Source organism: Aulostomus chinensis, chromosome 16 (genome assembly GCF_037954235.1).
Source record: "Aulostomus chinensis isolate RoL2024-O1b breed Wild chromosome 16, RoL_Achi_v1.0, whole genome shotgun sequence".
NCBI classification, from domain to species: Eukaryota; Metazoa; Chordata; class Actinopteri; order Syngnathiformes; family Aulostomidae; genus Aulostomus; species Aulostomus chinensis.
In genome coordinates this window covers 15555686-15582172 of record NC_141335.1, presented here as the reverse complement: position 1 = coordinate 15582172, position 26487 = coordinate 15555686, and the positions used below count along the sequence as shown (strand labels likewise).

At 43.6% G+C, this 26487-nt stretch overlaps 1 protein-coding gene across 6 annotated transcripts in view; it reads left to right on the top strand.

The window, feature by feature from the left end:
- The window catches only part of LOC147247669 (neurotrypsin), an 86080-nt gene that overhangs the window by 10726 nt on the left and 48867 nt on the right, over positions 1-26487 (top strand). For 5 of the 6 annotated variants that reach the window (XM_086180020.1, XM_086180017.1, XM_086180019.1 and 2 more), the window contains one exon: positions 8987-9229. In XM_086180020.1, the coding sequence (XP_086036146.1) occupies positions 8987-9229 (243 nt within the window). Of the gene's footprint in view, positions 1-8986; positions 9303-26487 lie in introns of those variants that run through there. The other variant, XM_086180023.1, reaches the window with a different exon arrangement.

Below are 26487 nucleotides of genomic sequence, written 5' to 3'. Positions count from 1 at the left end.
TTTTTGCACAGATTTTGGCTTTTACAGGCTGTGGTCTTTAACTTTTGATCAGCTGATGAACAGCCTATTTCAGTTAAAGTTTTGTTTTCAATAAATTGCCTGCTCCCAACTTTTGGTCTCTTGTTCCCATTTCCTCTTTTTGCATTTTGAAGCTCTACTTAGAACCTTCCTAAGATCCAACAGTGCAAAATGTAAATTCATGCAATTTTTTAACTGGTCTTAAGATTTTGATCAGGAGTGTATTTGTAAGCGAAATTAGCCAGAACAAGCCAATGAATATATAAAATATCCACTTCATGCTTCCTAGGACAAATTATGTCATTCTCCCTCCTTTTATGTATATGGGGTTTCATGTTACAAATATCTTTAATTAAATTATATTCACATTGCAGGCCAGTCATGTACACTCTTGATATATACAGTTTATTTCTATGTGAGGTGGCACCGCAGTGCAGTGGTTAGCACTGTTGCCTCACAGCATGAAGGTTCCGGGTTTGAATCCTGGCTCTGGCACAGGATCTTTCTGTGTGGAGTCTCCATGTTCTCCCTGTGCCTGCGTGGGTTCTCTCCGGGTACTCCGGCTTCTTCCCGCCGTCCAAAGACATGCAATTGGGGACGAGGCTAATTGATACTCTAAATTGACCGTAGGTATGAATGTGAGTGTGAATGGTTGTCTGTCAATATATGTTGGCCCTGCGATGGACTGGCGACCTGTCCAGGGTGAACCCCGCCTCTTGCCCGAAAGCTGCTGGGATTGGCTGCAGACCCCCCGCACCCGTAACAGGAATAAGCGGTAGAAAATGGATGGATGGATCTCTGTGGGTTTTCAGCTATCATGCAGACACACAAGACAGAGAACATCTAATTCATTGTGGTTCAGGAGACATTCGTGTATACCCTGGGATAAGACCCATACAGTAGAACCACCTCACAAAATGGCCTGGTATATCCTCATTGGAGAGCAAGGAGAAGGTGAGGGGGAAATGGAAATATGGCTCCTGCAACTGTGTGTTTTGATGTTCATGTTGTCCACATCTACAGAATCTAGCAGTGAAATGATTTTGTGTATAGCTCGTTTAAAGTGCAACATATATGGTGTGTGTGTGTGTGTGTGTGTGTGTGTGTGTGTGCGTGCGTGCGTGTGCACAACAGCTCCTTAGTGTTTCCACAGGAAGCAGTTTTGTAGACCAGTTTTACAGCTGGCATTGCTTCTGGTTGCTATTAAGTGTCTGCCCTAGATTTCACCCACTGTACAGTCTTTTGCGCCACCATGTGCTCCCCAGATGACTGTGTACTCATATTTGACAAGCTGCAGCCCCAATAACAGGTTGCTTAATACACATCACTGGACTCCAAATAAACTTACTGCATTAACATTACCATGATACATATTTCAGCATAGTTGTTGTAAGGATTCACCGATACCAGGCATAAGTACTCTACTTGTACTCATAAAATTGCCACTGATACCACGACACCGATACCACTTTATGGCAGCAGCAGTTTACAGCAGTTGACTGCAAGATGGGCAGTGGAGCCATGTGAGCAGTGTGAAAATATTTCCTGGTAAAAGAGAGCAACAAAAACCAGGCAGAATGCAAATTATGTCTAACTCTCTAGAGGAGGGACAAAATCTTCCACTTACAGCACAAGTAACTTAATTAAACATTTGAGTTCACCTGCGACACCGACAAGCTACAACAAACTTTGCAGCAGACGCTAGCTAAGTGTGAGAAAATGTCCAGACATAACCCACATGCGGTCAAAATTACAGATGCTCTTGCAGACCAGGCACTGTCCATGGTATATAATTTGGGGTTCCAGCGTTTTACACTAGAGCCAAGGTACAAGATTCCTAGCCATACCCATATCACTAACACTGTGCTCCTGAAACAGCACAATTTCGTAAACAAAACACATCCACAACCTGTTGCAAGATGTTAAAGCATTAAGTTTCACCACGGACATTTGGAGCAGCAGCGTAAGCCCAATGTCTCATCAGTCTGACTGCACAGTGGATCGATGATGATTTTAAGCTGCAGAGGGCCATCCTGCATGCAAAACAATTCAGAGGCTTGCACACCGGCCAAGCTATTGCAGATGAGTTTAATGTTGTGCTTCAGACATGGGGCATTCATAAAAGTGCAGTCCATGTTGTGCTGTGAGATAATGCGAAGAACATGGTGAAAGCCATGAGTGAGGCAGAGCTTCCGAGCCTCCCCTGTGTCGCTCACAGCCTTCAGCTGGTTGTAAACGAGGGGCTGCTGGCTCAGAGACGCGTTGCTGACACAGTGGCAGTGGGACGAAAAATTGTAGGACATTTTAAACAAGCCGTGTTAGCCTACTCTCACCTGGAGGACATACAAGTGCAACTCAACCAGCCTGTTGTAAGACTCCAACAAGATGTTTCGACACGCTGGAACAGTACTTTTTATATGCTCCAGTCTCTCATTGAGCAGAAGAGGGCCCTTGAAATATTTGGGTCAGAGTACAAGTTTCCTGGAAATCTCACCCTCACCGCTCATCAGTGGTCACTTTTTGAGAAAACTTTATCTGTGCTTGCTCCATTTGAGGAACTAACCCGAAAAGTGAGCTTAGGTGATGCACTTGCATCTGATGTCATTCCTGCTATAACTGTGCTTATGAGACTATTGACCAAACACATGGACGAGGACCATGGCACTAAAGGCATGAAGGCAACTTTGACTGCAGCCATCCAGGTGCGCCTGAGTAAAGGGGAAAAAAAATCCACTGTACTGCATCGTGACTCTTCTCGATCCGAGGTGAAGAGAGAGAGAGAGAGAGAGAGAGAGAGAGAGAGAGAGTGTGTGTGCGCGCGCCTATCTGTGTCCAGTGTGTGTGTATCTGTCAGTCTGTGTCTAGTGTGTGTGTAAATGTCTGTCTGTGTGTGTCTATCCAGTGTGTGTGTGTGCGCCTGTTTGTGTCCAGTGTGTGTATCTGTCTGTCTGTGTGTCTGTCTGTCTGTGTCCAGTGTATGTCTGTCTTTGTGCGTCTATTTTTAACCAGCAAAAATATTTTTACTGCTTTTTTAGGTTCAAAGATTGCTTTTTCTCAAATGTTGACCCTGCTACAGTGGCCAAGGAGATGCTGACACTGGAGCTGTGGAGGATGTCAATAGGAGAGGCAGACAAGCAGGAGGATCATGGGGAATCACTTGTTAGAAAGATTTGTAAGGTGCAAGCCAGCAGCAGTCTGGACAGTTTGTTTGATGAAATAGCAGGTGAGCGGGAATCAACATCACCGGGCCTTGTACCAGTGGGAGCTGCCTTTCAGCTTGAGACTTATCTTGGTGAGACCACAACTGCTCGAGAGGAAAACCCTCTACAATACTCACAGAGTGTGATTCCCAGTTCTGGCTCAAATGTCAAAGAGATACCTGTCAGCCCCATGCAGCAGCGTGAATAGTGAAAGACTGTTCAGCTCAGTATCCCACGTAGTTGATGAAAAACACAACAGGCTCATAGCTGAAAATGTTGAGATTCTTCTTTTCATCAAAAAGAACCTGCCTCTCACTTATGAAAAATCAGTTTAATCCTCACAGACAGAATTTGTAATGACATGTTGATCACTTGAGGTACTCAGCCACAGTTTTATGTTGGTTGAATGAATATGTTGTGTAAGACTTTAAGTTAAATATGTGGCAAAGCTGTTAAAAACAGACACAGAAAGTGACAAGTTTGCCCTCAGGTTCTTTGGTAATATGTGTGGCAGTGCCATGTTTAAAGCACTTATGTAAAATGTCAGACTGGAAAAATTTTTAAAAAGTCAGAGTAACTTTATGTGTAATGATTTAAGTACTCGGTATCAGTGAGTGCTGAAATGCAAGTACTCATACACTACTCATTTTGGGGAAAAAGTGGTATCGGCGCACCCCTAGTTGTTATAACAATGTTGCATATGGGAGATCTTGGTCCAAATCTATGTCTGATCATTTTCCCTTCTTACTCACTTTGCAGCAGACCTAGAGACTCTTGGAGCCTGTAATATTGGTCTTGCTTTAATGTTGTATATTGGGTGTGTTTTATTCTTAAGGCAGGTCTTGAGGACAAACAGCATCACGAAATTCAAAAGATTTTATACATGGATATAATTAGCAAATTATCATTATTATTCATATTATTATGTCTGGTGATCAGACTGCCAAGAGTTAGGTCTGCTGGCCAAACCATATTGCATTGGACCTTTCTGATTCCACCTGCCGCTGGTGAGCTCACGGACGGATAAGTCCATGTAACTCCATGGGCGAAGGCCCAGCCACCAGGCACTTGCCCACTGGCCCCTACCCTGGGCCCGGCTCCAGGGCTCTCCGAGCTGGGTCCAGAATGTCTGTTTTTTTTCTTTTGCTTCCCATGAAGTCTTGTGAACCATTCTTTGTCTGGCCCTTCGTCTAGGACCAGTCTGTCTTGGGACACCCTACCAGGTCCAAAATGCCCCAAACCACATAGCTTCTCGGGTCCTTAGAGCACATACCACCAAGATAAAGTGACTGTTCCAGGATATCTCTCTGTATCTCATCATATATTTTGTCTGGCCTGGGAATGCCTCAGGATTCCCTCGGAAGAGCTGATGGAAGTGGCTGGGTAGAGGGCAGTCTGGGTTTCCTTGCTGAGGCTGCTGCTCCCGCGACCCGGACCTGGATAAGTGGAGGATGACGACAAAGATATTATTATCAGTAGTCGTACGTGTTTTATCATTTGATATCTTGTTCAGAATTTGGGGGAGGCATCTTAGCTTGAGAGAGAGGACAATGTGAAGATTAAAAAAAAAATCATCACACAGCTGCAGCTTATGTGACTGTACACTGTGTAAACACTGAGTGCCTCTACACCACTAACCACTGGCATCAAAACAGATCTCCCATGTAGAAAAAAATCAAGGGATAATTTATGAAGGACAATGGCACATAACCTGCTGTGCAGTCCTTGTAATGTTTACAAAAATTAATGAAATGATATCACATACTGACACACACACACACATCGTCATCTTCACCGTTGTCATCATCCTCCGCTAATCCGGTTGGTTCAGGTCATGGGGGGCAGCAGCCTCAGCATGCCAAATGACTGAGCTTCTCAGGAGCAATTTGAGAAAGCATCTTGCTCAAGGATATGGTAAATGGCAAAAATTAAGGATTTGTTCGAGCCCACCCTCCTGGGGTTAGATCATGAGCCGAGTTGGGCCTTGACCTGATGGAGATTAGCACTATGGCCATTTCAATCCGTACTTGCACATACTTTTTCTAGCCCTTGTTGCAATGTGCGGTCCATTTTTTCCACCAATCCCTGTAACTAGAGCCAAATTTGTGTCAAATCCCAAAAAATGTACATGGCCCTGAGAGTCAGTGGATGGAATTGGGCATCATGTACTGAGTTTTCTGCACACAGTGGTATACATTTTCCCCTTGTTGTCTCTGCTTTCCTAGCCCTTCATGTATCTTAGCTCCCCTCTAGTTCAATAAGCTATTGTTCATCTCCCGATTCACTGTCTTTGTGTCGCTTCCTTTTGCTGTCTTCTCATCCCTTCATTTCCCTCTCTCTCTCTCTCTCTCTCCTCCTACAGTACTTTCTCTGCTTCCTCCTGTTTCAACTTTTCTAAGAACTGTAGCATTGTCATCCAGGGTGACATCTTTATGCTGCACCAGTTTTTCTGTATTAGCTGATCTACTTCTTTCCCTCAACCCCAAAGTCTGTTCCTCTCTTTCCTGCAATGGTTCTATGTTGCATTGTTATTTGCTTCATATTGTCTACATTCTGACCTCCAAGCGCTACCTTCCACTCCCACTGAAATAGCCCCACTTCCTTGCGGCCCTTGAATGCCTGTCACTTTCAATTCCTCATCTGTCTTGGGACCTGTGGAGTCACAATCATCAAGCCCACTACCGAACCCTGGCTGTCTCTCCTTCTATCTTCATCTAGCCTCATATATTTGTTTACATTCTCTGTCCCCTTTTGTACTCCCGGGCCTATTGATTTCTTGATAAGTGTACTAGTTTCTTCCCCTGTTTCCTTGGCATTCAATAATCCCCCACTTAATACCACCACTGGTGCCATGATGTGGCCTTGGGGAGGGTGTTCTGTCCTTTTCCCCGTATGTCTAAATGGGTTGTCACGAGATAACTGGTGTAGTGTGTTGGTGGGTTTCCCTTGAGCCTCGGTGTAGGAAGGAGGAGGCAAGGGTGGAGCATCTGGGGCGCTCAGTTGGGGTCTCTGATCTTCCTGGTTGTTGCTAGTCATTAATAATGTCAAACACTCACACTGAATTTTCTACACTTTGTTGCTGAGGCTTTTTAAACTTTAGCCTTAAAGCAGTCTTGTTTATTTCTGCTTTTTTTCAACCTCTAGCTTTAATGCTGTGGATTGGGTCATTCCCCCCCCCCCCCCCCCCATTTTTCCAAATCAAAATGTTTTGAATCAAACAAAGATGTGTGTGTGTGTGTGTGTGTGTGTGTGTGTGTGTGTGTGTGTGTGTGTTGAGGCAAACCAGTCTGTGCTGGCTCCATTCAAGGACATCAGCATTGTTAAGATAACGGGAGGATAATTGGAGAAAGTACGACTGGGAGCGTCACTCCTGGCTCATCTCCAACAGATTGAGCCAGTAGCCCTTCAGTTGCTATACAACCACTGTACCTCTGAGCTAACCCCCCCCCCCCCCCCCATTCGTATTTAGTATTTAGTGCCTTTAAGTTGAGCTGAACTTCCTCCAATTTCAGAACAGTCGACAGGTTGTAGCCCATCCTATCTGAGTCCTCACTCATCATCTTGGACACCTAGTCACCTGGTTTTTACTCATAAATAGATTACAGTACATCAACAGGCTGTTCAAAGTCTGATAATTTCACACTGGTACTGATATAGCCATAGCGCCTTGCTAGCACATCTTATTAGTTTGTCATTGTTAACAAGTGTTCATTGTCCCTCATACAGGGGTCCAGCAGCCTTTGGATCGTTAGCTTCTTGAGCGCAATTATTGGAGCAAAACCGTGGATTTAATAAGGGCATTTTCTTGGAAGGGTTGGCTAACTTTGATACAGTCATTTTGGATTTTTAAAATATACTTCATAAATCCAAGCGCAAAACTAAATTGCTTGTGTGGTTACATTATTGCACATTGATGTAGCATGACATCTGCTGAGTTAATTCATAAAGGCATCACAAAGAAAACCTCCTCTGTCATGTTTTGAGGAATCAGGACCCAAACACAGATAAGTGAACTGGACAGGAATTAAGGAAACACTATATTTTGTTAGGGTTTGTGATGGAAGATGAGGGAGACCCAAATGCAGACAGTGTTGAAGGGTGGTGCACAAAAGAGGTTTATTGTTAAACTGAAGCTGGAGACTTGACGTGAGGCTGGAGATGTGACGTGAAGCTGGAGACTGACGACGTGAGGCTTGAGACTGATGACATGACTGGAGACTGACAACGTGACTGGTGACTGGAGAACTTGAGACCAGACCGTGAACATGACACACACAAGACAGCAAAAACTAACAATGACCCAACACCGAACAGGGGAAAACACAGAGGCTAAATCCAAGGAGGTAAACAGGGCACAGGTGGTGCAATCAACCAGGTGAGACACATAAGGTAATCACAGGAGGGAGGTCAGGAAGACAGGACATGACTACAAAATAAAACAGGAAGCACCAGACAGGGATCGTGACAATATTTATTAAAGACAATAAAAAGCTAAACTTACAAAAGTTAACTGGTCAGCTTTACACAAGGAACACATGAAAAGCTGGGATGCAAAAACACAAGAAAACAAAAACTGATAAGTCAAGTCAAGTCAGTTTTATTTGTATAGCACCAAACCACAACAAAAGTTTTCTCATGAGACTTGACAAGTAGAGCAGGTCTGGCATAACACACCTTCGATGAGTTCAATGAGCAGGAGAGTGGGGCAGAGACAAATGGAAAATGGAGAGAGAAAGATATACAGAAGGAAAGATAAGGACAGAGATAAATATATAGAGAGAGGGGAGAATGACGGAAAGACGGGGACATGAACGCTGAAGGGAGAAAGACAGCAAACATTAACAACAACTAGCTACCAATAATCGAATCTACAGATTCAAAACAAGCAATCAGTTCTAGCATAATATGAGCAATTATATGTTAGCAGAATAACATAATTCTGATGGTAATGCTAATACAGTATTGGGAATACTGATATTAATAATACTAATACTAATACTAAGGGTGGCAGCTTGAGCCTGTTCAGGTCTGTAGCCTCCTCCAGCAGTCAGGGATCTGGAAAGTGGTGAAGCACAAAGGCTCCAGAGAAGAAGACTATATTATTTATATTATATATATATATATATAGAGAGAGAGAGAGAGAGAGAGAGAGAGAGAGAGAGAGAGAGAGAGAGAGAATAACAAACAAGTGAGGTGACATGAGGATCTACCAAGAACTGAAACAGAAAAGTAAAAACTCTAATGATACAACAAGAAGCAGGTGGGAGAATAAGAGGGCAAGGAAGGAACTGATTAGAACACAAAGAACAGGGCTGCAACTGAAGAAGACTAACAGAGGAGACAGGTTTTTTTACTGAAAAAAAATGGGGAAACTGTAAGGCAGGAGGGAAGTGATACAAAATAAAATAGGAAGTCACTAAGAAACATATGAAACAGTGCAAAATCTGTCACACAACAGGACAGTAATCTTCAAAAAGAATTCATAACTAAAATTTCACTATTGAAAGTCTTCACAATCTGAACAGAGCTGTGACACCTTTTTATATTTTGTATCAAAATGTAGGAAAATGGTTGTTTTGCATAGGATGATGTGTGGTTTTGGGGTGACATCGTGCTCTGAACCACAGTACTGGCACACACAAGAGCTGCCAGATGTTTGTACTGACATTACATTCTTTGATTCTTTATATTTGGAATGTTTCTCCATAGCCCAATTATGAATCACTAATTACTAATCCTGACTGTGCTGTTCTTTTCTGTGCCTGCAGCTCTACCCTCCTGTTTTAAAGACTTCACAGAATTGGGCTACTATAATGGTTCTGTCTCTCAGACAGACTCTGGTTTACCCTGCCTAAAGTGGACAGACTTCCCGAACTACTTGCAGCAGTACCCGAGGCGAGGCCTAGGTGGCCACAGCTTCTGCCGAAACCCAAACAAAGAGGCTAGGCCCTGGTGCTTCTTCAGGCAGAGCTCTGGTGCCATTGGCTGGGCCTACTGTGACTGCCATCAGGGTAAGATTAAGGAGGTCTTACCTGTCCCCTGCATGCATGGCTCGACACAAAGTGACAGCTTAAGAGATGTACAGTAAGTGTTAAGTAATGACACAGATGTTGAAGTTGAGGGCTGTTTAATTGTTTATCTTCATCCACTTGCTTTCTTGTGATTTTTTTTTGCAGCAATCTATTAAAATCAAATTACAATTAAATTAGAACAGATATAAAAACTGTTTTTAATACAAGTAAATATGTTCAGAAATTTTCCTGTTCAGAAGTGTGCACTTACACTTAGCAACAAAAGCTGTGCACAATTATCTATAAAGCTCCACAAATAATGACGTAAAAACAAAAACTCCATCAATATTCATCCACTCACATAAAACATGAAATACAAGCTTACAATCAAAGCTTCTCCATCGTTCAACACAGGTGGATTAAATAGATTAAGTTACACTAAAATTCTTAAAGTTTCCTCTTCTGTATGGTTTTATGATGCAAGACATCTGTAGATGTTGCATTTCTGCCATCTACTGGATTCAAAACAAATTCATAGTGCACAATGCAGTGTATTTACAAAAAAATGCTCAGAATCACAATAATAGCATCTATGACCAGATGTTAAAAAAAATTCTAAAATATTCTGTTCAAGTAAAATACGATTGTTTTTATTAAATTTTACTCAGTTATGTCCCAGCTGATTAATTGCAACTTAAAGGGCAGACTGACACCAAAATTTAAGCAATAAAGTAATAACAGAAGTCAAAACCATAAAAAAGTGGAAGCTCTTACAGCAAATGTAGAACTCCCTCAAGCTTGCCTTTTATCTGTATTTCCTTTGACATGCACCATTTTAAGACTGTTGCACTGCCACTGCAACGTTCATGGGGATGCAGAGGGATGTAACCCTAAAGTACAAGTAAAATTAGTCTTAAAATTTACTCAAGGAAAATTAAAACATAGCTTCTTTGAAATGCATTTTGAGTAAGGGTTAATTAGTTGATTTTTAAGATTGGGGGTGTGTCTCTCCTGTGCGGTGCAAAAAAAGAAAAGGGGATATACAGTGGGGCAAAAAAGTATTTACAATTCTACAATTCTACAATTTCATTTAGCAGACACTTTTGTCCAAAGTGACGTACAACACAAGCAAGAATTCAGACTTAAGGAAAAACCCATAGGAAGCGCAAAAGTGCTTCACTCAGCCACCAATTGTGCAAGTGCACTTCAAAAGATGAGAGAGGCCTGTAATTTTCATCATAGGTACACTTCAACTATGAGAGACAGAATGGGGGGAAAGAATCCAGGAAATCACATTGTAGGATTTTTAATGAATTAATTTATAAATTATGGTGGAAAATAAATATTTGGTCACATACAAACAAGCAAGATTTCTGGCTTTCACAGACCTGTAACTTCTTCTTTAAGAGGCTCCTCTGTCCTCCACTTGTTACCTGTATTACTGGGACCTGTTTGAACTTGTTATCAGAATAAAAGACACCAATCCACAACCTCAAACAGTCACACTCCAAACTCCACTATGGCCAAGACCAAAGAGCGTCAAAGGACACTAGGAACAAAATTGTAGACCTGCACCAGCCTGGGAAGACTGAATCTGCAATAGGTAAGCAGCTTGGTGTGAAGAAATCAACTGTGGGAGCGATTAGAAAATGGAAGACATACAAGACCACTGATAATCTCCCTCGATCTGGGGCTCCACGCAAGACCTCACCCGTGGGTCAAAATGATGACAAGAATGGTGAGCAAAAATCCCCGAACCACACAGGGGGAACTAGTGAATGACCTGCAGAGAGCTGGGACCAAAGTAACAAAGGCTACCATCAGTAACACACTACGCCACCAGGGACTCAAATCCTGCAGTGCCAGACATGTCCCCCTTCTTAAGCCAGTACATGTCCAGGCTGAAGTTTGCTAGAGAGCATTTGGATCATCCAGAAGAGGATTGGGAGAATGTCATATGGTCAGATGAAACCAAAATAGAACTGTTTGGTAAGAACTCAACTTGTCGTGTTTGGGGAAGAAAGATTGCTGAGTTGCATCCAAAGAACACCATAGTTACTGTGAAGCATGGGGGTGGAAACATCATGCTTCGGGGCTGTTTTTCTGCAAAGGGACCAGGATTACTGATCTGTGTAAAGGAAAGAATGAATGGGGCTATGTATCGTGAGATTTTGAGTGAAAACCTCCTTCCATCAGCAAGGGCACTGAAGATGAAACGTGGCTGGGTCTTTCAGCATGACGATGATACCAAACACACAGCCTGGGCAACGAAGAAGGCGAAAGAGTAAGAAGCATTTCAAGGTCCTGGAGTGGCCCAGCCACTCTCCAGATCTCGACCCCATAGAAAATCTTTGGAGGGAGTTGAAAGTCCTTGTTGCCCAGCGACAGCCCCAAACGTCACTGCTCTAGAGGAGATCTGCATGGAGGAATGGGCCATAATACCAGCAACAGTGTGTGAAAACCTTGTGAAGACTTACAGAAAAAGTTTGACCTCTGTCATTGCCAACAAAGGGTGTCATGTCTTTGGGTAAAAGACATTAATGATTTCATTAGATTTAAAGTTAGTTAAAAAGTTAGAAATGAGTTCATAGTTGGTAAATAAACATGTAAAAAATTGTGATAAAAATGTTAAAGCTAACTTTTAAAAAAGTCAACAAGGTGAGACATCTTCTCTAGAAAAGATCGTCTTTGTTAGGGCAGAGTGAGTGCTCCTGTCTACTTTAGACAATCTTTGACGTGTTGTTGCCGGTAAAAACAAGCTAGCCAGACGGCAGAAAAACTGGCTCATAACCACAATGATCTGCTTCACAATGTTTGAACCTTGGGAAATTTTCATCTTTGTAAGTATTTATATGTACAAAGTATCTAAGCAAACTCACAAATGTTCCTGAAATATTATTTTGAATTAGTTTTATGACTCGACAGTGTTTGTATTTGCAGTTGCTGACGTATTACATGTGTGTCGGCTAGCTTTTGTATTCAACGTATAGCTTGTAAATGTAGTTCGTAATTGCAAATTTGTCTGTATGTTACAGTTACCACGTTCGATATTCAAACTGCAAGAAAGCTTCACTAAAACCAGAAAAGCAAGCCTTGTGTACAAAGTTTTCTTTAGAGACACGTGTCGTGAGGACAGCACAGTAAAAAGACGAGTAAGGCACCCAAAGCAGGAAGACGTCTTCTCGGTGGGTTCAAGGAACACAGAGCAACATTAAGCAGACATGAGCTTACATTTGGGAAAAAATTATTTGAAAGAATATGAGCTGAAAAATGGAGCCGACGCAGAGCAGCAATCGGATGTGAACACGGAGCAGCCACTGGACGCCACAGAGCATTTACTTTACTACACATCATCTACAGGGTCTTCAGCCACAAAGGCCCACGCCAAGGCACAAGCGGCCAAGGCTCAATTAGCCTTTGCTGAAAAAGAGGCTAATATAATGAAGCAAAAGGCAGATTTAGATGCTAACCTCCACGTGCTAAAATGTCAAAAGGCAGTGGCTGCAGCTGAAGCCGAAGCTGCTGCCTATGAAGAAGTCGAGAATCAAAGTGAGGAGCGAAGCATAAGGCCCCTTACTGATGCTGAGCCTCTTGATACAGCACAGTGCACCAAAGAATATGTTGCACAACAATGTCACTCTATACAGAAGCTTCTGACAGGTCACAACAGCCCCTTGGAATGAAAGACAGTGCAGAAGGAGTGCAATCCACTAATCAGTCAGTTGACCAGTGAACAAGTGTAACCCAGTATGTACCTCCTCCAGAAAATACAGACATAAAACAAGAACAAAAAGTAACCAAGGGTCCTACAACCACCCACGCGTTAAATCCTCGAGCTCACACCTTTCAACCTGCAAACAACAACTCAGCTGAGTTTAATGAAGCACAAGATTTTGCAAGATATCTCATTCGCAAAAGCAGATGGTGCAATACCTAGACTTGCATACCTGGACATAGCGTGAGGTGTAAGACAAATAGTTGAAAAACTGCCCTTCAGCCTACAGGAAAGGTGGACAACTGTGGGTACACATTACAAAGAGACTCATAGTGTGTCGTTTCCTCCTTTCTCAATTTTTGTGCAGTTTGTTCTGTACCAAGCTAAAATGAGAAATGATCCAAGCTTTGCTACATCTAGCTGTAACAGTCAAGCTTTCACACGCTCAGAAAAGCCCACTCCATACAATCGCAAAGCCACTGTGTCAGTACACAGAACAGATGTTGCAGAGAAAAGTGTTTCCGAGACAAAGAAAATAGAGGAGTCGGATCGTCAGTGCCCGATCCACAAGAAGCCACATCCGCTAAAAAAGTGTAAGATGTTCAGAGATAAACCTGTAGAGCAGGGGTGGGGAACCATGTGCCATGGAGGGCTGTGTGTATGCAGGTTTTCCTTCCAACCAAACACTTCGACAGGTAATTCCGCTGATTAACACTCTTCTGTGGCTGAAGGTGTGTTCATCAGTGGAATCACCTGTTGAAGTGTTTGGTTGGAAGGAAAACCTGCATACACATGGCCCTCCATGGCACATGGTTCCCCACCCCTGCTATAGAAGAACGTCAAGCCTTTCTCAAAGAGCACTGCATTTGCTACAGGTGTTGTGGTTCAGTCCAGCATACTGCAAAAGATTGTAAAGTAGCACTTAAGTGTAGTGAATGCAACAGTCCCAAGCACATTTCAGCACTTCATCCAGGTCCCACTCATGTTCCCAAAGGTGCCACGTCAGAAAGTGAGGAACAAAATAGTGTTGGAGAGCAAAATGAGAACTCTCCATCAGTCATCTCCAAGTGCACAGAAGTATGTGGTCAAAGTAATGGCCCACGCTCTTGCTCAAAGATCTGTTTAGTGAAAGCCTATCCTGAAGGTCGCAAAGACAGAGCAATTAACATGTATGCAATAATTGACAAACAAAGCAACAGGTCCCTGGCCAGGACAGAGTTCTTCAACCTGTTTGAAATTGAAGCCACACCTGCGCCATACACACTAAAAACCTGCTCTGGAAAAGCAAAAACTATTGGCAGGAGAGCTGTGAACTTCTACATTCAACCCATGGATGGAAAAACAGAGGTACGGCTGCCTCCCTTGATTGAATGTGATTCAGTGCCTGATGATAGAACTGAAATACCTTCACCTGAGATTGCTCAGCATCATCCCCACTTGCTCCCAATTGCAAGGAAAATCCAATCTGTCGACCACCACGCTCCAATCCTCTTACTCCTGGGAAGGGACATCCTCAGGGTACATAAGGTACGCGAGCAGATGAATGGGCCAAACAATGCTCCTTATGCACAAAGACTGGACTTGGGTTGGGTTATTGTGGGAGAGGTGTGTTTAGGAAAGGCTCACAGTACATCAGAGGTAAATGTCTATAAGACACACACGTTAGACAGTGGTCGCACATCCTATTTGGAACTATGTCCCAACATCATTGCAGTGAAAGAAAACTATAGTGTTATGTCGCCGCATAGCACACAGACTGTCAAAGTGTAATGACACTATTGACCGTGCACACAACACAGATGAGCTAGGTCACTCTGTGTTTGATAGATTTGAGTCAGATAATAAGGTCACACTGTCTATAGATGACAAAACCTTCCTAACTCTTATGGACAATGGAGTTATCCAGATCAAAGAGAACAGCTGGGTTGCTCCTCTGCCCTTCCACTTCCCAAGAAGAAGGCTCCCAAGCAATAGAGATTAAGCCCTAAAGCGTCTGTACTCCATCAAAAGGACTTTACAAAAGAAACCTGGTATGAAACTCAACTACATCCAGTTCATGCAGAACATGCTTGACAACAATCAAGCTGAACCTGCGCCACCTCTGCCCAAAGGTAAAGAACACTGGTACCTGCCTACCTTCGGTGTATACCACCCGCAAAAACCAGAGCAGATACGCGTTGTTTTTGATTCTAGTGCAGCGTATGATGGTGTGTCCCTTAACCAAGTGCTCCTTATTGGACCTGATCTTAACAACTCTTTGATAGGGGTGCTATTGAGGTTTAGAAAAGAGCCCGTAGCCCTGACAGCAGACGTACAGCAAATGTTTTATTGCTTTGAGGTTTGTGAAGAACACAAGACTATCTTCGCTGTCTCTGGTTTGACATCCCTAAGGGCATAGTTGAATATAGAATGAAAGTTCATGTTTTTGGTAACAGCCCGTCACCCGCTATAGCCATTTACTGTATGAAAAGAGCAGCACAAGAGGGTGAACAAGAACATGGCACTGATGCAAGGCAGTTTGTTGAGCGGCAGTTTTATGTTGATGACGGACTCGCATCAGTTGCCACACCTGAAGATGCTGTTGATCTGTTAACAAGAACCAAATACATGTTAGCTGAATCCAATTTGAGGCTTCACAAAGTGGCATCAAACTGTAACCAAATCATGGAAGCCTTTCCTGTGGAGGACCGCGCGAAGAATTTAAAGGATTTGGACATTGGAGTAGATCCTCTCCCAGTTCAAAGGAGTCTGGGACTCTGTTGGAACCTGCAAACAGACAGCTTCACTTACCTTGTATCCAGCAAAGTCAAACCTTTCACATGCAGGGGAGTGCTGTCAACAGTCAATAGCCTGTATGACCCTTTGGGCTTTGCTGCTCCCATAATCATTCAGGGCAAAGCACTACTCAGAGAACTGTCATTGAAAGAGAGAGACTGGGACACGCCTATTCCTCCAGAAAAGGAAGAAACTTGGGTCTCATGGAAGGACTCTTTGAAAGCTCTTGAAGATCTGCAAATCAAAAGATGCTACAGTCCAGGTTCGCTAAGTGCTACTAAAAATAACGAACTGTGTATCTTTTCTGATGCGTCTACTGTAGCTATAGGAGCTGTAGCTTACCTGCGCTCTTAAGACAGTGACGGTCAGTATCATGTAGGTTTTGTGATGGGAAGTCTAAACTCGCTCCTCATCCCGCACACACTGTACCACGGCTAGAACTTTGTGTTGCTGTACTTGCAGTTGAAATGTATGCGTTAATCAGAGACGAGTTAGACATAAAAATGGACAATGTTAAGTTTTTCACTGACAGTCGCATTGTGTTGTACATACACAACACTTCCAAAAGATTCTACATGTATGTAGCCAACCGTGTCACACGCAGTTAAATCCAGCTGACCAGGCAACTAGATCTATCCCAGCTGCAGAACTTAAAAACAGCAAGTGGTTCACAGGCCCAGACTTTCTGTATTCAGACAATCCAGATGAATCACACAACGACAATCGACACGCACTAGTTGAACCTGAAAAGGACAAAGAAATACATCCAGAAGTCAAAACACTGGCAACCACAGTATCAGAGTCACAGCTGAACTCAAAACGCTTCAGAAGATTCTCAAACTGGACAAATCTGTGCAGAGCAGTAGCCAAACTTACTCATGTTGGTGCATCTTTCAAGCAAAAGTCAAACGGAGAAAAAGGATGGAAAAGTCTCAAAGAATGTACAAATATGAAAGAACTTACTCAAACCGAAAATCTTATAATTCATTCAGTCCAGCAGGAAGCATACAAAGAGACATTCCAAAAGATAAAAGAAGGAAAACACATAAACTTAAAACATGACCCACTGACAAAGCTCAGTCCAGTAGTGGACAAAGATGGACTGTTACAAGTTGGTGGACGTCTCTCCTCTGCCGACCTCACAGACAGTCAAAAGGCAAGGCAAGGCAATTTTATTTGTATAGCCCGTTTTCACAGTTTGTCTCAAAGGGCTTTACTGGGCATCATAACAACATCCTCTGCCCTTAGACCCTCACATCGACTGAGGAAAAACTCCATAGAAAACCCTTTTAACAGGGAAAAATCTGAGAAACCTCAGGATGAGCAACAGAGGAGGGACACCCAGGATGGACAGACGTGCAGTAGATGTTGTTACAGAGAAGAAAACAGTTTACAATACAAAATGTGGAAAACAGTTGAAGAAGCACCCTTTTATCATCCCTTCTGCCAGCCACGTTGCCACTCTTCTTGTGAGACACTTCCATGAACGTTCAGCTCATCAGGGACGACACGTTACGGAAGGAGCTATCCGTGGTGCTGGTTTCTGGATCATTGGAGGTAAACAACTTGTGTCTTCAATCATACATAACTGTGTCACCTGCCGCAAATTCCGAGGCAGAATGCAAGCCCAGAAAATGGCAGACTTCCCTGCAGACCGGGTAAACCCTGAACCTCCCTTTACTACTGTGGGCTTAGATGTGTTTGGGCCATGGAATGTTGTTACGCATCGTACAAGAGGGGGTAGTGCTCAGAGCAAAAGATGGGCTTTCCTCTTTACGTGCATGTCAACCAGGGCCGTGCACACTGAAGTGATCAAAACCATGTCCACGGATAGTTTTATAAATGCATTAAGAAGGTTCTTCTCTATTCGTGGCCCAGCTATGCTCTTGTGCTCAGACAGAGGGACTAATTTTGTAGGAGCTTGTAAGGAGCTGGGTTTAGACACCAACAACACAACAGTGGGAAAGTACCTACAGGGGAAGGGGTGCTCATGGACATTCAACCCCCACACGCGTCGCACATGAGAGGGTCCTGGGAACGTCTCATAGGCTAGGCGTGTCCTAGATGTAATGCTGTTAAAAAACACTCAGACATGTCTCACTCATGAGGTTCTAAGCACGTTTATGGCTGAGGTAATGGCTATTGTACATGCAAGGCCTCTTGTTCCAATATCTACCGACCCCAACTGTCCAGCAATGTTACTCACACATAAGTCAAGTACAGTTTCCGGCCCTTCTGGAAACTTTTCTTCAGGACAGTTGTTTGGAAGACAGTGGAAACAAGTACAACATCTTGCAGATACATTTTGGAAGAGGTGGAAAGGAGAATATTTGTCTACCTTGCAGAAGCGCACAAAATGGACTGATGACAAACCAAATGTTAAAGAAGGAGACATTGTCCTGTTGAAAGATGCTCAAGTAAACAGGAATGAATGGCCCATGGGACTTGTTGTAAAAATTTTGCCCAGCAGTGACAGAAAGGTCCACAAAGTGGAAGTGCGGATCATTAAAGAAGGGACTGTGAAAGTATTCCTTAGACCTATCTCAGAGGTTATAGTTCTACTTTCAGAGACTGAGTGATATCTCTAATGCTATGTAACACTGGAAATATTTTGTGTTATTTTGCTATTTGTGGTGATATAATGTGATTATATCAAGCGGGGAGTGTCATGTCTTTGGGTAAAAGACATTAATGATTTCATTAGATTTAAAGTTAGAAATGAGTTCATAGTTGGTAAATAAATATATAAAAAAATTGTGATAAAAATGTTAAAGCTAACTTTTAAAAAGTCAACAAGGTGAGACATCTTCTCTAGAAAAGATCGTCTTTGTTAGGGCAGAGTGAGTGCTCCTGTCTACTTTAGACAATCTTTGACGTGCTGCTACCGGTAAGAACAAGCTAGCCAGACGGCAGAAATGAGGTCTGTACTGGCTCATAACCACAATGATTTGTTTCACAACGTTTGAACCTTGGGAAATTTTCGTCTTTGTAAGTTTTTATATGAACAAAGCATCGAAGCAAAGTCACAAATGTTTTTGAAATATTATTTTGAATTAGTTTTATAACTCGACAGTGTTTGTATTTGCAGTTGCTAACGTATTACATGTGTGTTGGCTAGCTTTTGTATTCAACGTATAGCATGTAAATGTAGTTCGTAATTGCAAATTTGTCTGTATGTTACAGTTACCACGTTCGATATTCAAACTGCAAGAAAGCTTCACCAAAACAAGAAAAGCAAGCCTTGTGTATGAAGTTTTCTTTATTGGTTCGCTGGCTGTCTAGCAGCGCAGAGACACGCGTCGTGAGGACAGCACAAAGGGTATATAACAAAGTATTGAGATTAACTTTTGTTATTGACCAAATACCTATTTTCCACCATAATTTACCATTTAATTAATTAAAAATCCTACAATGTGATTTCCTAGATTCCTTCCCCCAATTCTGTCTCTCATACTTGAAGTGTACCTATGATGAAAATTACAGGCCTCTCTCAACTTTTTAAGTTGGAGAACTTGCACAATTTGTGGCTGACTAAATACTTTTTTGCCCCACTGTAAAACTCAGTAGTTTTTAATTGAAAAAATATCTTTATAAATTAAGGTGTAAGAACAAAATAAAACATGTTGACACACACAGTCAAAAACCTTAGGTAGTGATAATTTGTTCTTTTTGTCTATTGGCTGTTGACAGTGTTCATGTCACTGAACAGCACAATTTGCATAATGCCTCCTACAGACTATGAGATTTTAGTAATCTTTCAAATTAAGTGCAAGCCACACTTTGTGACATGAATGTAAAAAGAAATCAATGTAGACTGTATAATACCATCTCCTGCATTGCAGGCTGTTATACTTGTCAGTTAGATGTCATCAGCAAAATTTCTTGCCACATTTGTTAGTAGACGCAGGTTGTAGCAGTGGTATCATGGTGAGATGTTTATCTTGGATTTCTGACACTCCCAGAATTTTGCACCAGGTTATATTTAGTCAAAAGACCATGGTAACTGTCGTCTTTGAACCTCTCTCAATGTTCAACGTAGGACCATCATCTTGGAGCCATGACCATGCCAGTTTAGTAATCTTTTGTCTGGGATGGCCCAAAATTGCAAAATGTACCCAGTTTAAGACACTACTAAAGACCTGTGAGAACATTAAACATGTTTAAAATGAGAAAATGGGGAAAAGACTACTGTGAGACAACTGATGTGTGAGTGCGTGTGTGTGAGTGAATTCTCCAACATAGCTAAACAGACTGCAGCTGCAGTCATTGGTTCAATCCTCAGTAAATAACGTCGTCCTCTGCTTATCTGGTTGGTCCGGGTCGTGGGGGAAGCAGCCTCAGCAAGGAAGCTCACTGTCCTCTCCCCAGCCACTTCCACCAGCTCTTATGGGGGAATCCCGAGGCATTCCCAGGCCAGCCGAGAGATATCATACCTCCACCCCAGTGCCTAAATTTTTAATTATATTCTGAATTTAACAGTGAGCCTATGCAGGAGAAGCCAGTACAGGCAGATATGGGCAGTATTTGTAATACATGTATTTAAAATACGTATTTCAAATACAAAATATTATTTTTGCAATTTGTATTTTATTGAGATGAAGAAAATGGCTTGGTATTTTGTATCAAAGTACTTCAATGCTTTTTATTTTTGTATTTTTAAAGGTCACCTAGAATGGAAATTATTGTTTTTGTTTTTTGGTGTTTATTCAACGTCCCCCAGTTGTGGGGAATACACACGAAGTGTGAGGCAGTGTCATAACCTCTATTTGAAGTATCTCCCCTTTTTTGAATCGCTGCGGGAAAATGGACCAATGCGATTTTGGCTGAAGTGGTACATCACAGTTCAGTCAGTGCCCCCCCACACACACGTGCACACACTGAACCCACCCCTTTCACACACGCCCCTTCGACATATTTCGGGAGGGGGCGATCATGCGAGTGAGTCGAGTGAGTGCAGCTGTCTCGTGTCGCTCGCTGGCATCGCTCGCTCGCGACACAAACTGCAGCCACTGCATATACGGCTGGATGAATGGGCCGTGGCTACTTGGTATCTTATCTTACGAATGTTGTTGTATGATATGGAATGTTGTCAATTGACAGTAGCAGTCACACTTAGCAACGGCAACAGTTAGCCGAGAAAGTGGGAGTACTTTCTTTTCAGTGACAGTGAGGGCAGCAAATCACCGAGTAGTAGTTTAATGAGGTTGCCAGATAAACAATGGCAACCAATCGCCATCAACTCATGCACTTGCATAAATACTGAGGTTGCAAGATAAGGTCAGAAACGACCCCAATAGGGACAAACGACGTATTCTAAACCCAACATGGTAACAAAGCGGTTTCAGAGAGCCTTTTAGGAAGGTTCTGAGCCATTACGGACCCAACCATTTTTTGTGGGGTTACATATCACATCACAGAACAAAAATTAATACCCCGTTCAACCACTCTATGGCACCTTTAAAATACTGTGAAATACTTTCGTGGTGACATATCGTGATGACATGACAATACAACATGCGCGGTGCTGCAGTCCTGACCTGTTGAGGGAGTTAATGCAGATCAAGGTGAGCGTCCTTATTTTTCCACTTTATTTCAGTAACAAATTTGTCTCAACCATGAATCTGTTTCTTTTTTGGCAAGTATGTGTTGCCAAGTGTAAGGTTAAGTGGTCTTTTTCAAGCTAGGCGATTTAACTTATGAATGTTAGCCACGAGCCTAACTCTCTGTTAACTTCTTGATAGTGCTAGACTAGTTTTATTAAGCTACTCTCTTTTACTAATGCGCGCAGAACACAACCAAAAAATTGTTGTTATGCAACACTGTTTCCTTTTCTTTCATGTGGCCTACATACAAGGTATGACAACCCTATTCTCCACCACTTGCAGTAGGCTAGGTCTGCCTCATATTGTTGGTCAACTTGGCTATTTTAGGCTGCTTTTTTCTCAAGAAATGCCCCCAAATAATTCTCTGCTGTTAACTGCAAAGCCTACACCATATTTACTGTAGGCTACCTGTAGGCTAAGCTGTAGGTTGCCTAGTCAGATTTCAGAACGTGATTGAAGGGAGAGTTGGGAGTAAACGAGATAGTGACCTGTGAGGAGAAATGAGTGAGAGAACGGGCGACATTGAGGAGAACAGGTAAGTGTTGAACTGGTTGACACCTGTATGCTGCACTTTTGAAACATTTTCAGCTGTGTACCCAAGGTATACCATTTTTGTGTACCATTTTCAATGGTATTACCGATTCAGTATTACCGAATTATTATGAATCAAAAGGATGTCCGCTGGTGCACGTGGCACCAGGACATCCTAGGTCGTAGGTCTATGATCGATTTTATAGTTGTATCATCTGACCTGCAACCGCATGTTCTGGACATGGGTCATGTTCTGCTCTGCCATTGTTGAGGCGGCTGTTGGGAGCTGTGGCCGTAAGGCTGCTGGGGCCAGTTGTGGTGGTAATCCCAAAACATGCTGGTGGACATCAGAGGTGAGGGGAGCCATCAGGCTGAACGAGGCTTACAGCACATGGTTGGCCTGTGGGTCTACAGAGGCAGCCGACCGGTACCGGCAGGCCAAGCGTTGTGCAGCCATGGCAGTCACCAAGGCAAAAACTCGGATGTGGGAGGAGTTTGGTGAGGCCATGGAAAATGATTATCGGTCAGCTCTGAAAAGGTTCTGGCAAATCGTCCGTCGCCTCAGGGGGGGAAGGAGGCAACTTGCCCACACTGTTTACAGTGGGGACGGGAGGCTGTTGACATCAACTGGGGAGATAATTGGGCGGTGGAAGGAATACTTCGAGGAGCTCCTCAATCCCACCAACACATATTCCAACAAAGAGCTGGACTCAGGGCAGCAGAAAGAAAGTGGCATAAATCCCAAGAACCCACTGACTTGTCCTTATACAAACAGAAACTTGCTTCCTTCACCTCACGCTTACAGTCCGCTAAGAAAGCCGTCTATCAGAACAAGATCTGTGCCACTTCTGATTCCAGAAAACTGTTTATGGCGTTTAACTCCTTGCTTTCTCCTCCAGTTGCTCAGCCTTCCACTGCACTTACTTAAGACATGTTTGCCTCCTTTTTTACTGAAAAGGTTGCTGCAATCAGCAACCAGTTCTCTGAGCCTGACCAGTCCAGTCAGCACCAACCTGCCACTGCTGCTTCACTCTTCTCCTTTGCTCCTCTGAGCGAAGATGAGGTCTCCAGACTTCTCCTGAGCTCAAAACCTACAACTTGTCCTCTCGATCCAATACCCACCAGCATCCTGCAGACCATTTTGCCCACTATCAAACCTGCAGTCACACACATTGTCAATTCCTCCCTGGAAACTGGCATTTTTCCTGCTACTTTTAAGCAAGCCCGTGTCACCCCACTGCTCAAAAAGCCAAATCTCAACCCCGCCAAGGTTGAAAACTACAGGCCAGTATCACTTCTGCCATTCCTGTCAAAAATACTGGAGCGCTCAGTATTTAACCAGGTCTCTGAACATCTGCGGAACAACAACCTACTTTACTCTTTTCAGTCTGGCTTCAGGTGTGACCACTCCACTGAGACTGCACTCCTGTCAGTCACTGAGTCACTGAGACAAGCTCGAGCTGCTGGTCAGTGCTCTGTCCTACTTCTGCTGGACCTGTCTGCTGCCTTCGACACGGTGAACCATCAGATTCTCCTCTCCACACTCTCTGAGCTCGGCATATCTGGTTCTGCCTTGTTGTGGTTCAAGTCCTACCTCACAGGCAGATCCTTCAGAGTGTCATGGCGAGGAAAGGTGTCTAGGTCACATGGCCTATCGACTGGGGTTCCTCAGGGGTCAGTGCTTGGTCCCCTCCTCTTCTCTCTGTACACCACCTCACTTGGTGCAGTGATCCGCTCCCATGGCTTCTCCTACCACTGTTATGCTGACGACACTCAGCTTTTCCTCTCTTTTCCACCTGATGACAGAACGGTCTCAGATCGTATATCAGCGTGTCTGGCTGATATCTCCACATGGATGAAGGAACGCCACCTTCAACTGAATCTGTCTAAGACTGAACTCATGGTCTTTCCAGCTTGTCCATCTGTTCAGCCTCAGGTCAGTGTCCAACTTGACTCGAGCCTACTTGTGCCCACAAACTCAGCCAGAAACCTGGGTGTCATGATTGATGACCAGCTGACCTTTAAGGTTCATGTGGCCTCAGTTTCTCTACAACATGGTATTATGGCTCTACAACATCAGGAAGATCAGACCCTTCCTGACCCAACAGACCACACAGCTTCTGGTTCAGGCTCTTGTCATCTCACGCATTGACTACTGCAACTCTCCTCTGGCAGGCCTCCCTGTATTCTCATTCAAGCCTCTGCAGATGATCCAGAATGCAGCAGCACGTCTGGTCTTCAACCTGCCCAAAAGGGCACATGTCACCCCGCTTCTGGTTTCTCTTCACTGGCTTCCAGTGGCAGCCAGGATCAAATTCAAGGCACTTCTCTTGGCTTACAAAACAATCACAAGAACGGCTCCAGCCTACCTGGAATCCCTGATCCAGGCCTACTCTCCTTCTCGCCCACTACACTCTGCATGCAAAAGACGCCTGGTGCTTCCAGCCCAGCGCTGCTCCACATCTCTAGCCAGACTCTTCTCTTCTGTTGTTCCCAAATGGTGGAACGAACTACCGAACTCTGTGCGTTCTGCTCAGTCCCTTTCTACTTTTAAGAGACAATTGAAGACTCAATTGTTCAGAGAGCACCTAGGCACTGAACCTGACTCTGCTCCTCTTTTTCCTGTGGGGTAGAATAAGTCAGAGGGTCCAAGACCCAGCACTTAGTGATTATGTAGCAGAAACTGTGTTGTGTGATGTGGTATGTTTGTCCAAAAAAAAAAAAAAAAAAAAGGGGAGGGGGGGGGCGACACTTCTTCTGCCACTAGATGGCAATACTTGTGACCAAATCACAACTGAAGCACTTTTGCGCTTCCTATGGGTTTTTCCTTAAGTCTGAATTCTTGCTTGTGTTGTACGTCGCTTTGGACAAAAGCGTCTGCTAAATGAAATTGTAGAAATGTAGAATATTCCATGGAGGAGACAGAGTTTGGGGAGTGCTTGGGGGGGGGGGTGTCCTCCAATCTCCAGGGGTAGATGTCGTTGAGGCAGTTAAGCAACTCCGCAGTGGCAGAGCTGCAGGGGTGGATGAGATCTGCCCTGGGTATCTCAAGGGTCTGGATGTTGTGGGGCTGTCATGGTTGACACGTCTCTGCAACACTGCATTGACATCGGGGCGGTGCCTTTGGAGTGGCAGACCGGGTTGCTGGTCCCCATCTTTAAGAAAGGGGACCAGAGTGTGTGTTCCAACTATTAGGGGATCTCAGGAGTAGAGCCGCTGCTCCTCCATGTTGGGAGGGGTCAGTTGAGATGGTTTGAGCATCTGGTGAGAATGCCTCCTGGATGCCTCCCTCGGCAGGTGTTCCAGGCATGCCAAACCAGGAGGAGGCCTCGAGGCTGACCCAGGACACGCTGGAAGGATTATATCTCTTGGCTGGCCTGGGAATACCTTGAGATTCCCCCGGAAGAGCTGGTGGACGTGGCTGTGGCGAGGACAGTCTGGGCTTCCTTGCTGAGGCTACTGCCCCTGCGACCCAGACCAACAGGATAAGCGAAGGACAATGAAGATGATTCTGAATTTTCTGTTTGCTTCAGGACTTTTGAACTTTGACCCTGCTAATTAATCGTAGATCTCCATCGTCAATACAGCTGAATAGGATAGAATGTCACTAAAATGATATCTCCATGAAATTTCCAAGGTTGATTCCTTACTTCAAGATTATGTGTTCTCATGAATTTTTGACAAATATCCAAGTTATGGATTATCAGGTTAGAAATTCATATTATAATTTGTTCTCAGAGTTAAGTTGTTTAACAAATGACATTTTTTAATCTTCTTTTATCACGACACTGTGCAAACTTAATTAGATAGTCTTTTTTTCACTAAGTTTCATATAACTTCCAATTGAAAACATTGTCTCAAGGTGAGTAATCAAGCTTCATGGAGATATCTGGTAGTCACACTTCCTACCTTATTTATCCACAATGTATTGTGTGGATCCCTATGTTGCATATTTTTGGTAAATTCTTAATATCAGCACCTCATCCATCCATCCATCCATTTTCTACTACTTATCGTGTTAAGGGTCATGGGGGGCTGGAGCCTATCCCAGCAGCCTTCAGGCGTGAGGCAGTGTACACCCTGGATGAGTCACCAGTCCATTGCAAGGCCAAAACATTTCAACAGACAAATGATTCGTCATCAAGCATTCTGATCAAACTGACAAAGAAAACTGTAACCAAGAGAAACGGGTTCACTCACACTGTTCACTAAGGTCTCCACCACAAGGCTGAGCATCAAGCCGATGACATCACTGCGTGACTTTCAGGACAGCCACTAGCTACTTTCCTTCCTTTCTGGCTTGTAACTTTGCATGTACTTACCTGTGGCACGTCAGCGGGGTAAGTGACATAACTTATAGCAGGCAAACATTTGACGTCGAGGCTGCAAGTGTTGTCGGTTGTAATGGCGGAGGAGGGGAAGTAGGAGGACAGCTCTGCAATAAGATGAGTGAAAACTTAACTTTTTGAATACTTATTCGCACCTAAGGGCCAGATATGCTTACCTGAACTGTTTAAAACCCTTTGAAACCGAAGGGAGCGCCGGCGCTCCCGAATTGCATGTGTCACTGTGTGTTCACACCGGACACGAATGCAAATTTCGCGAATTCCGAATTTGACGCCGGATCATTTTAG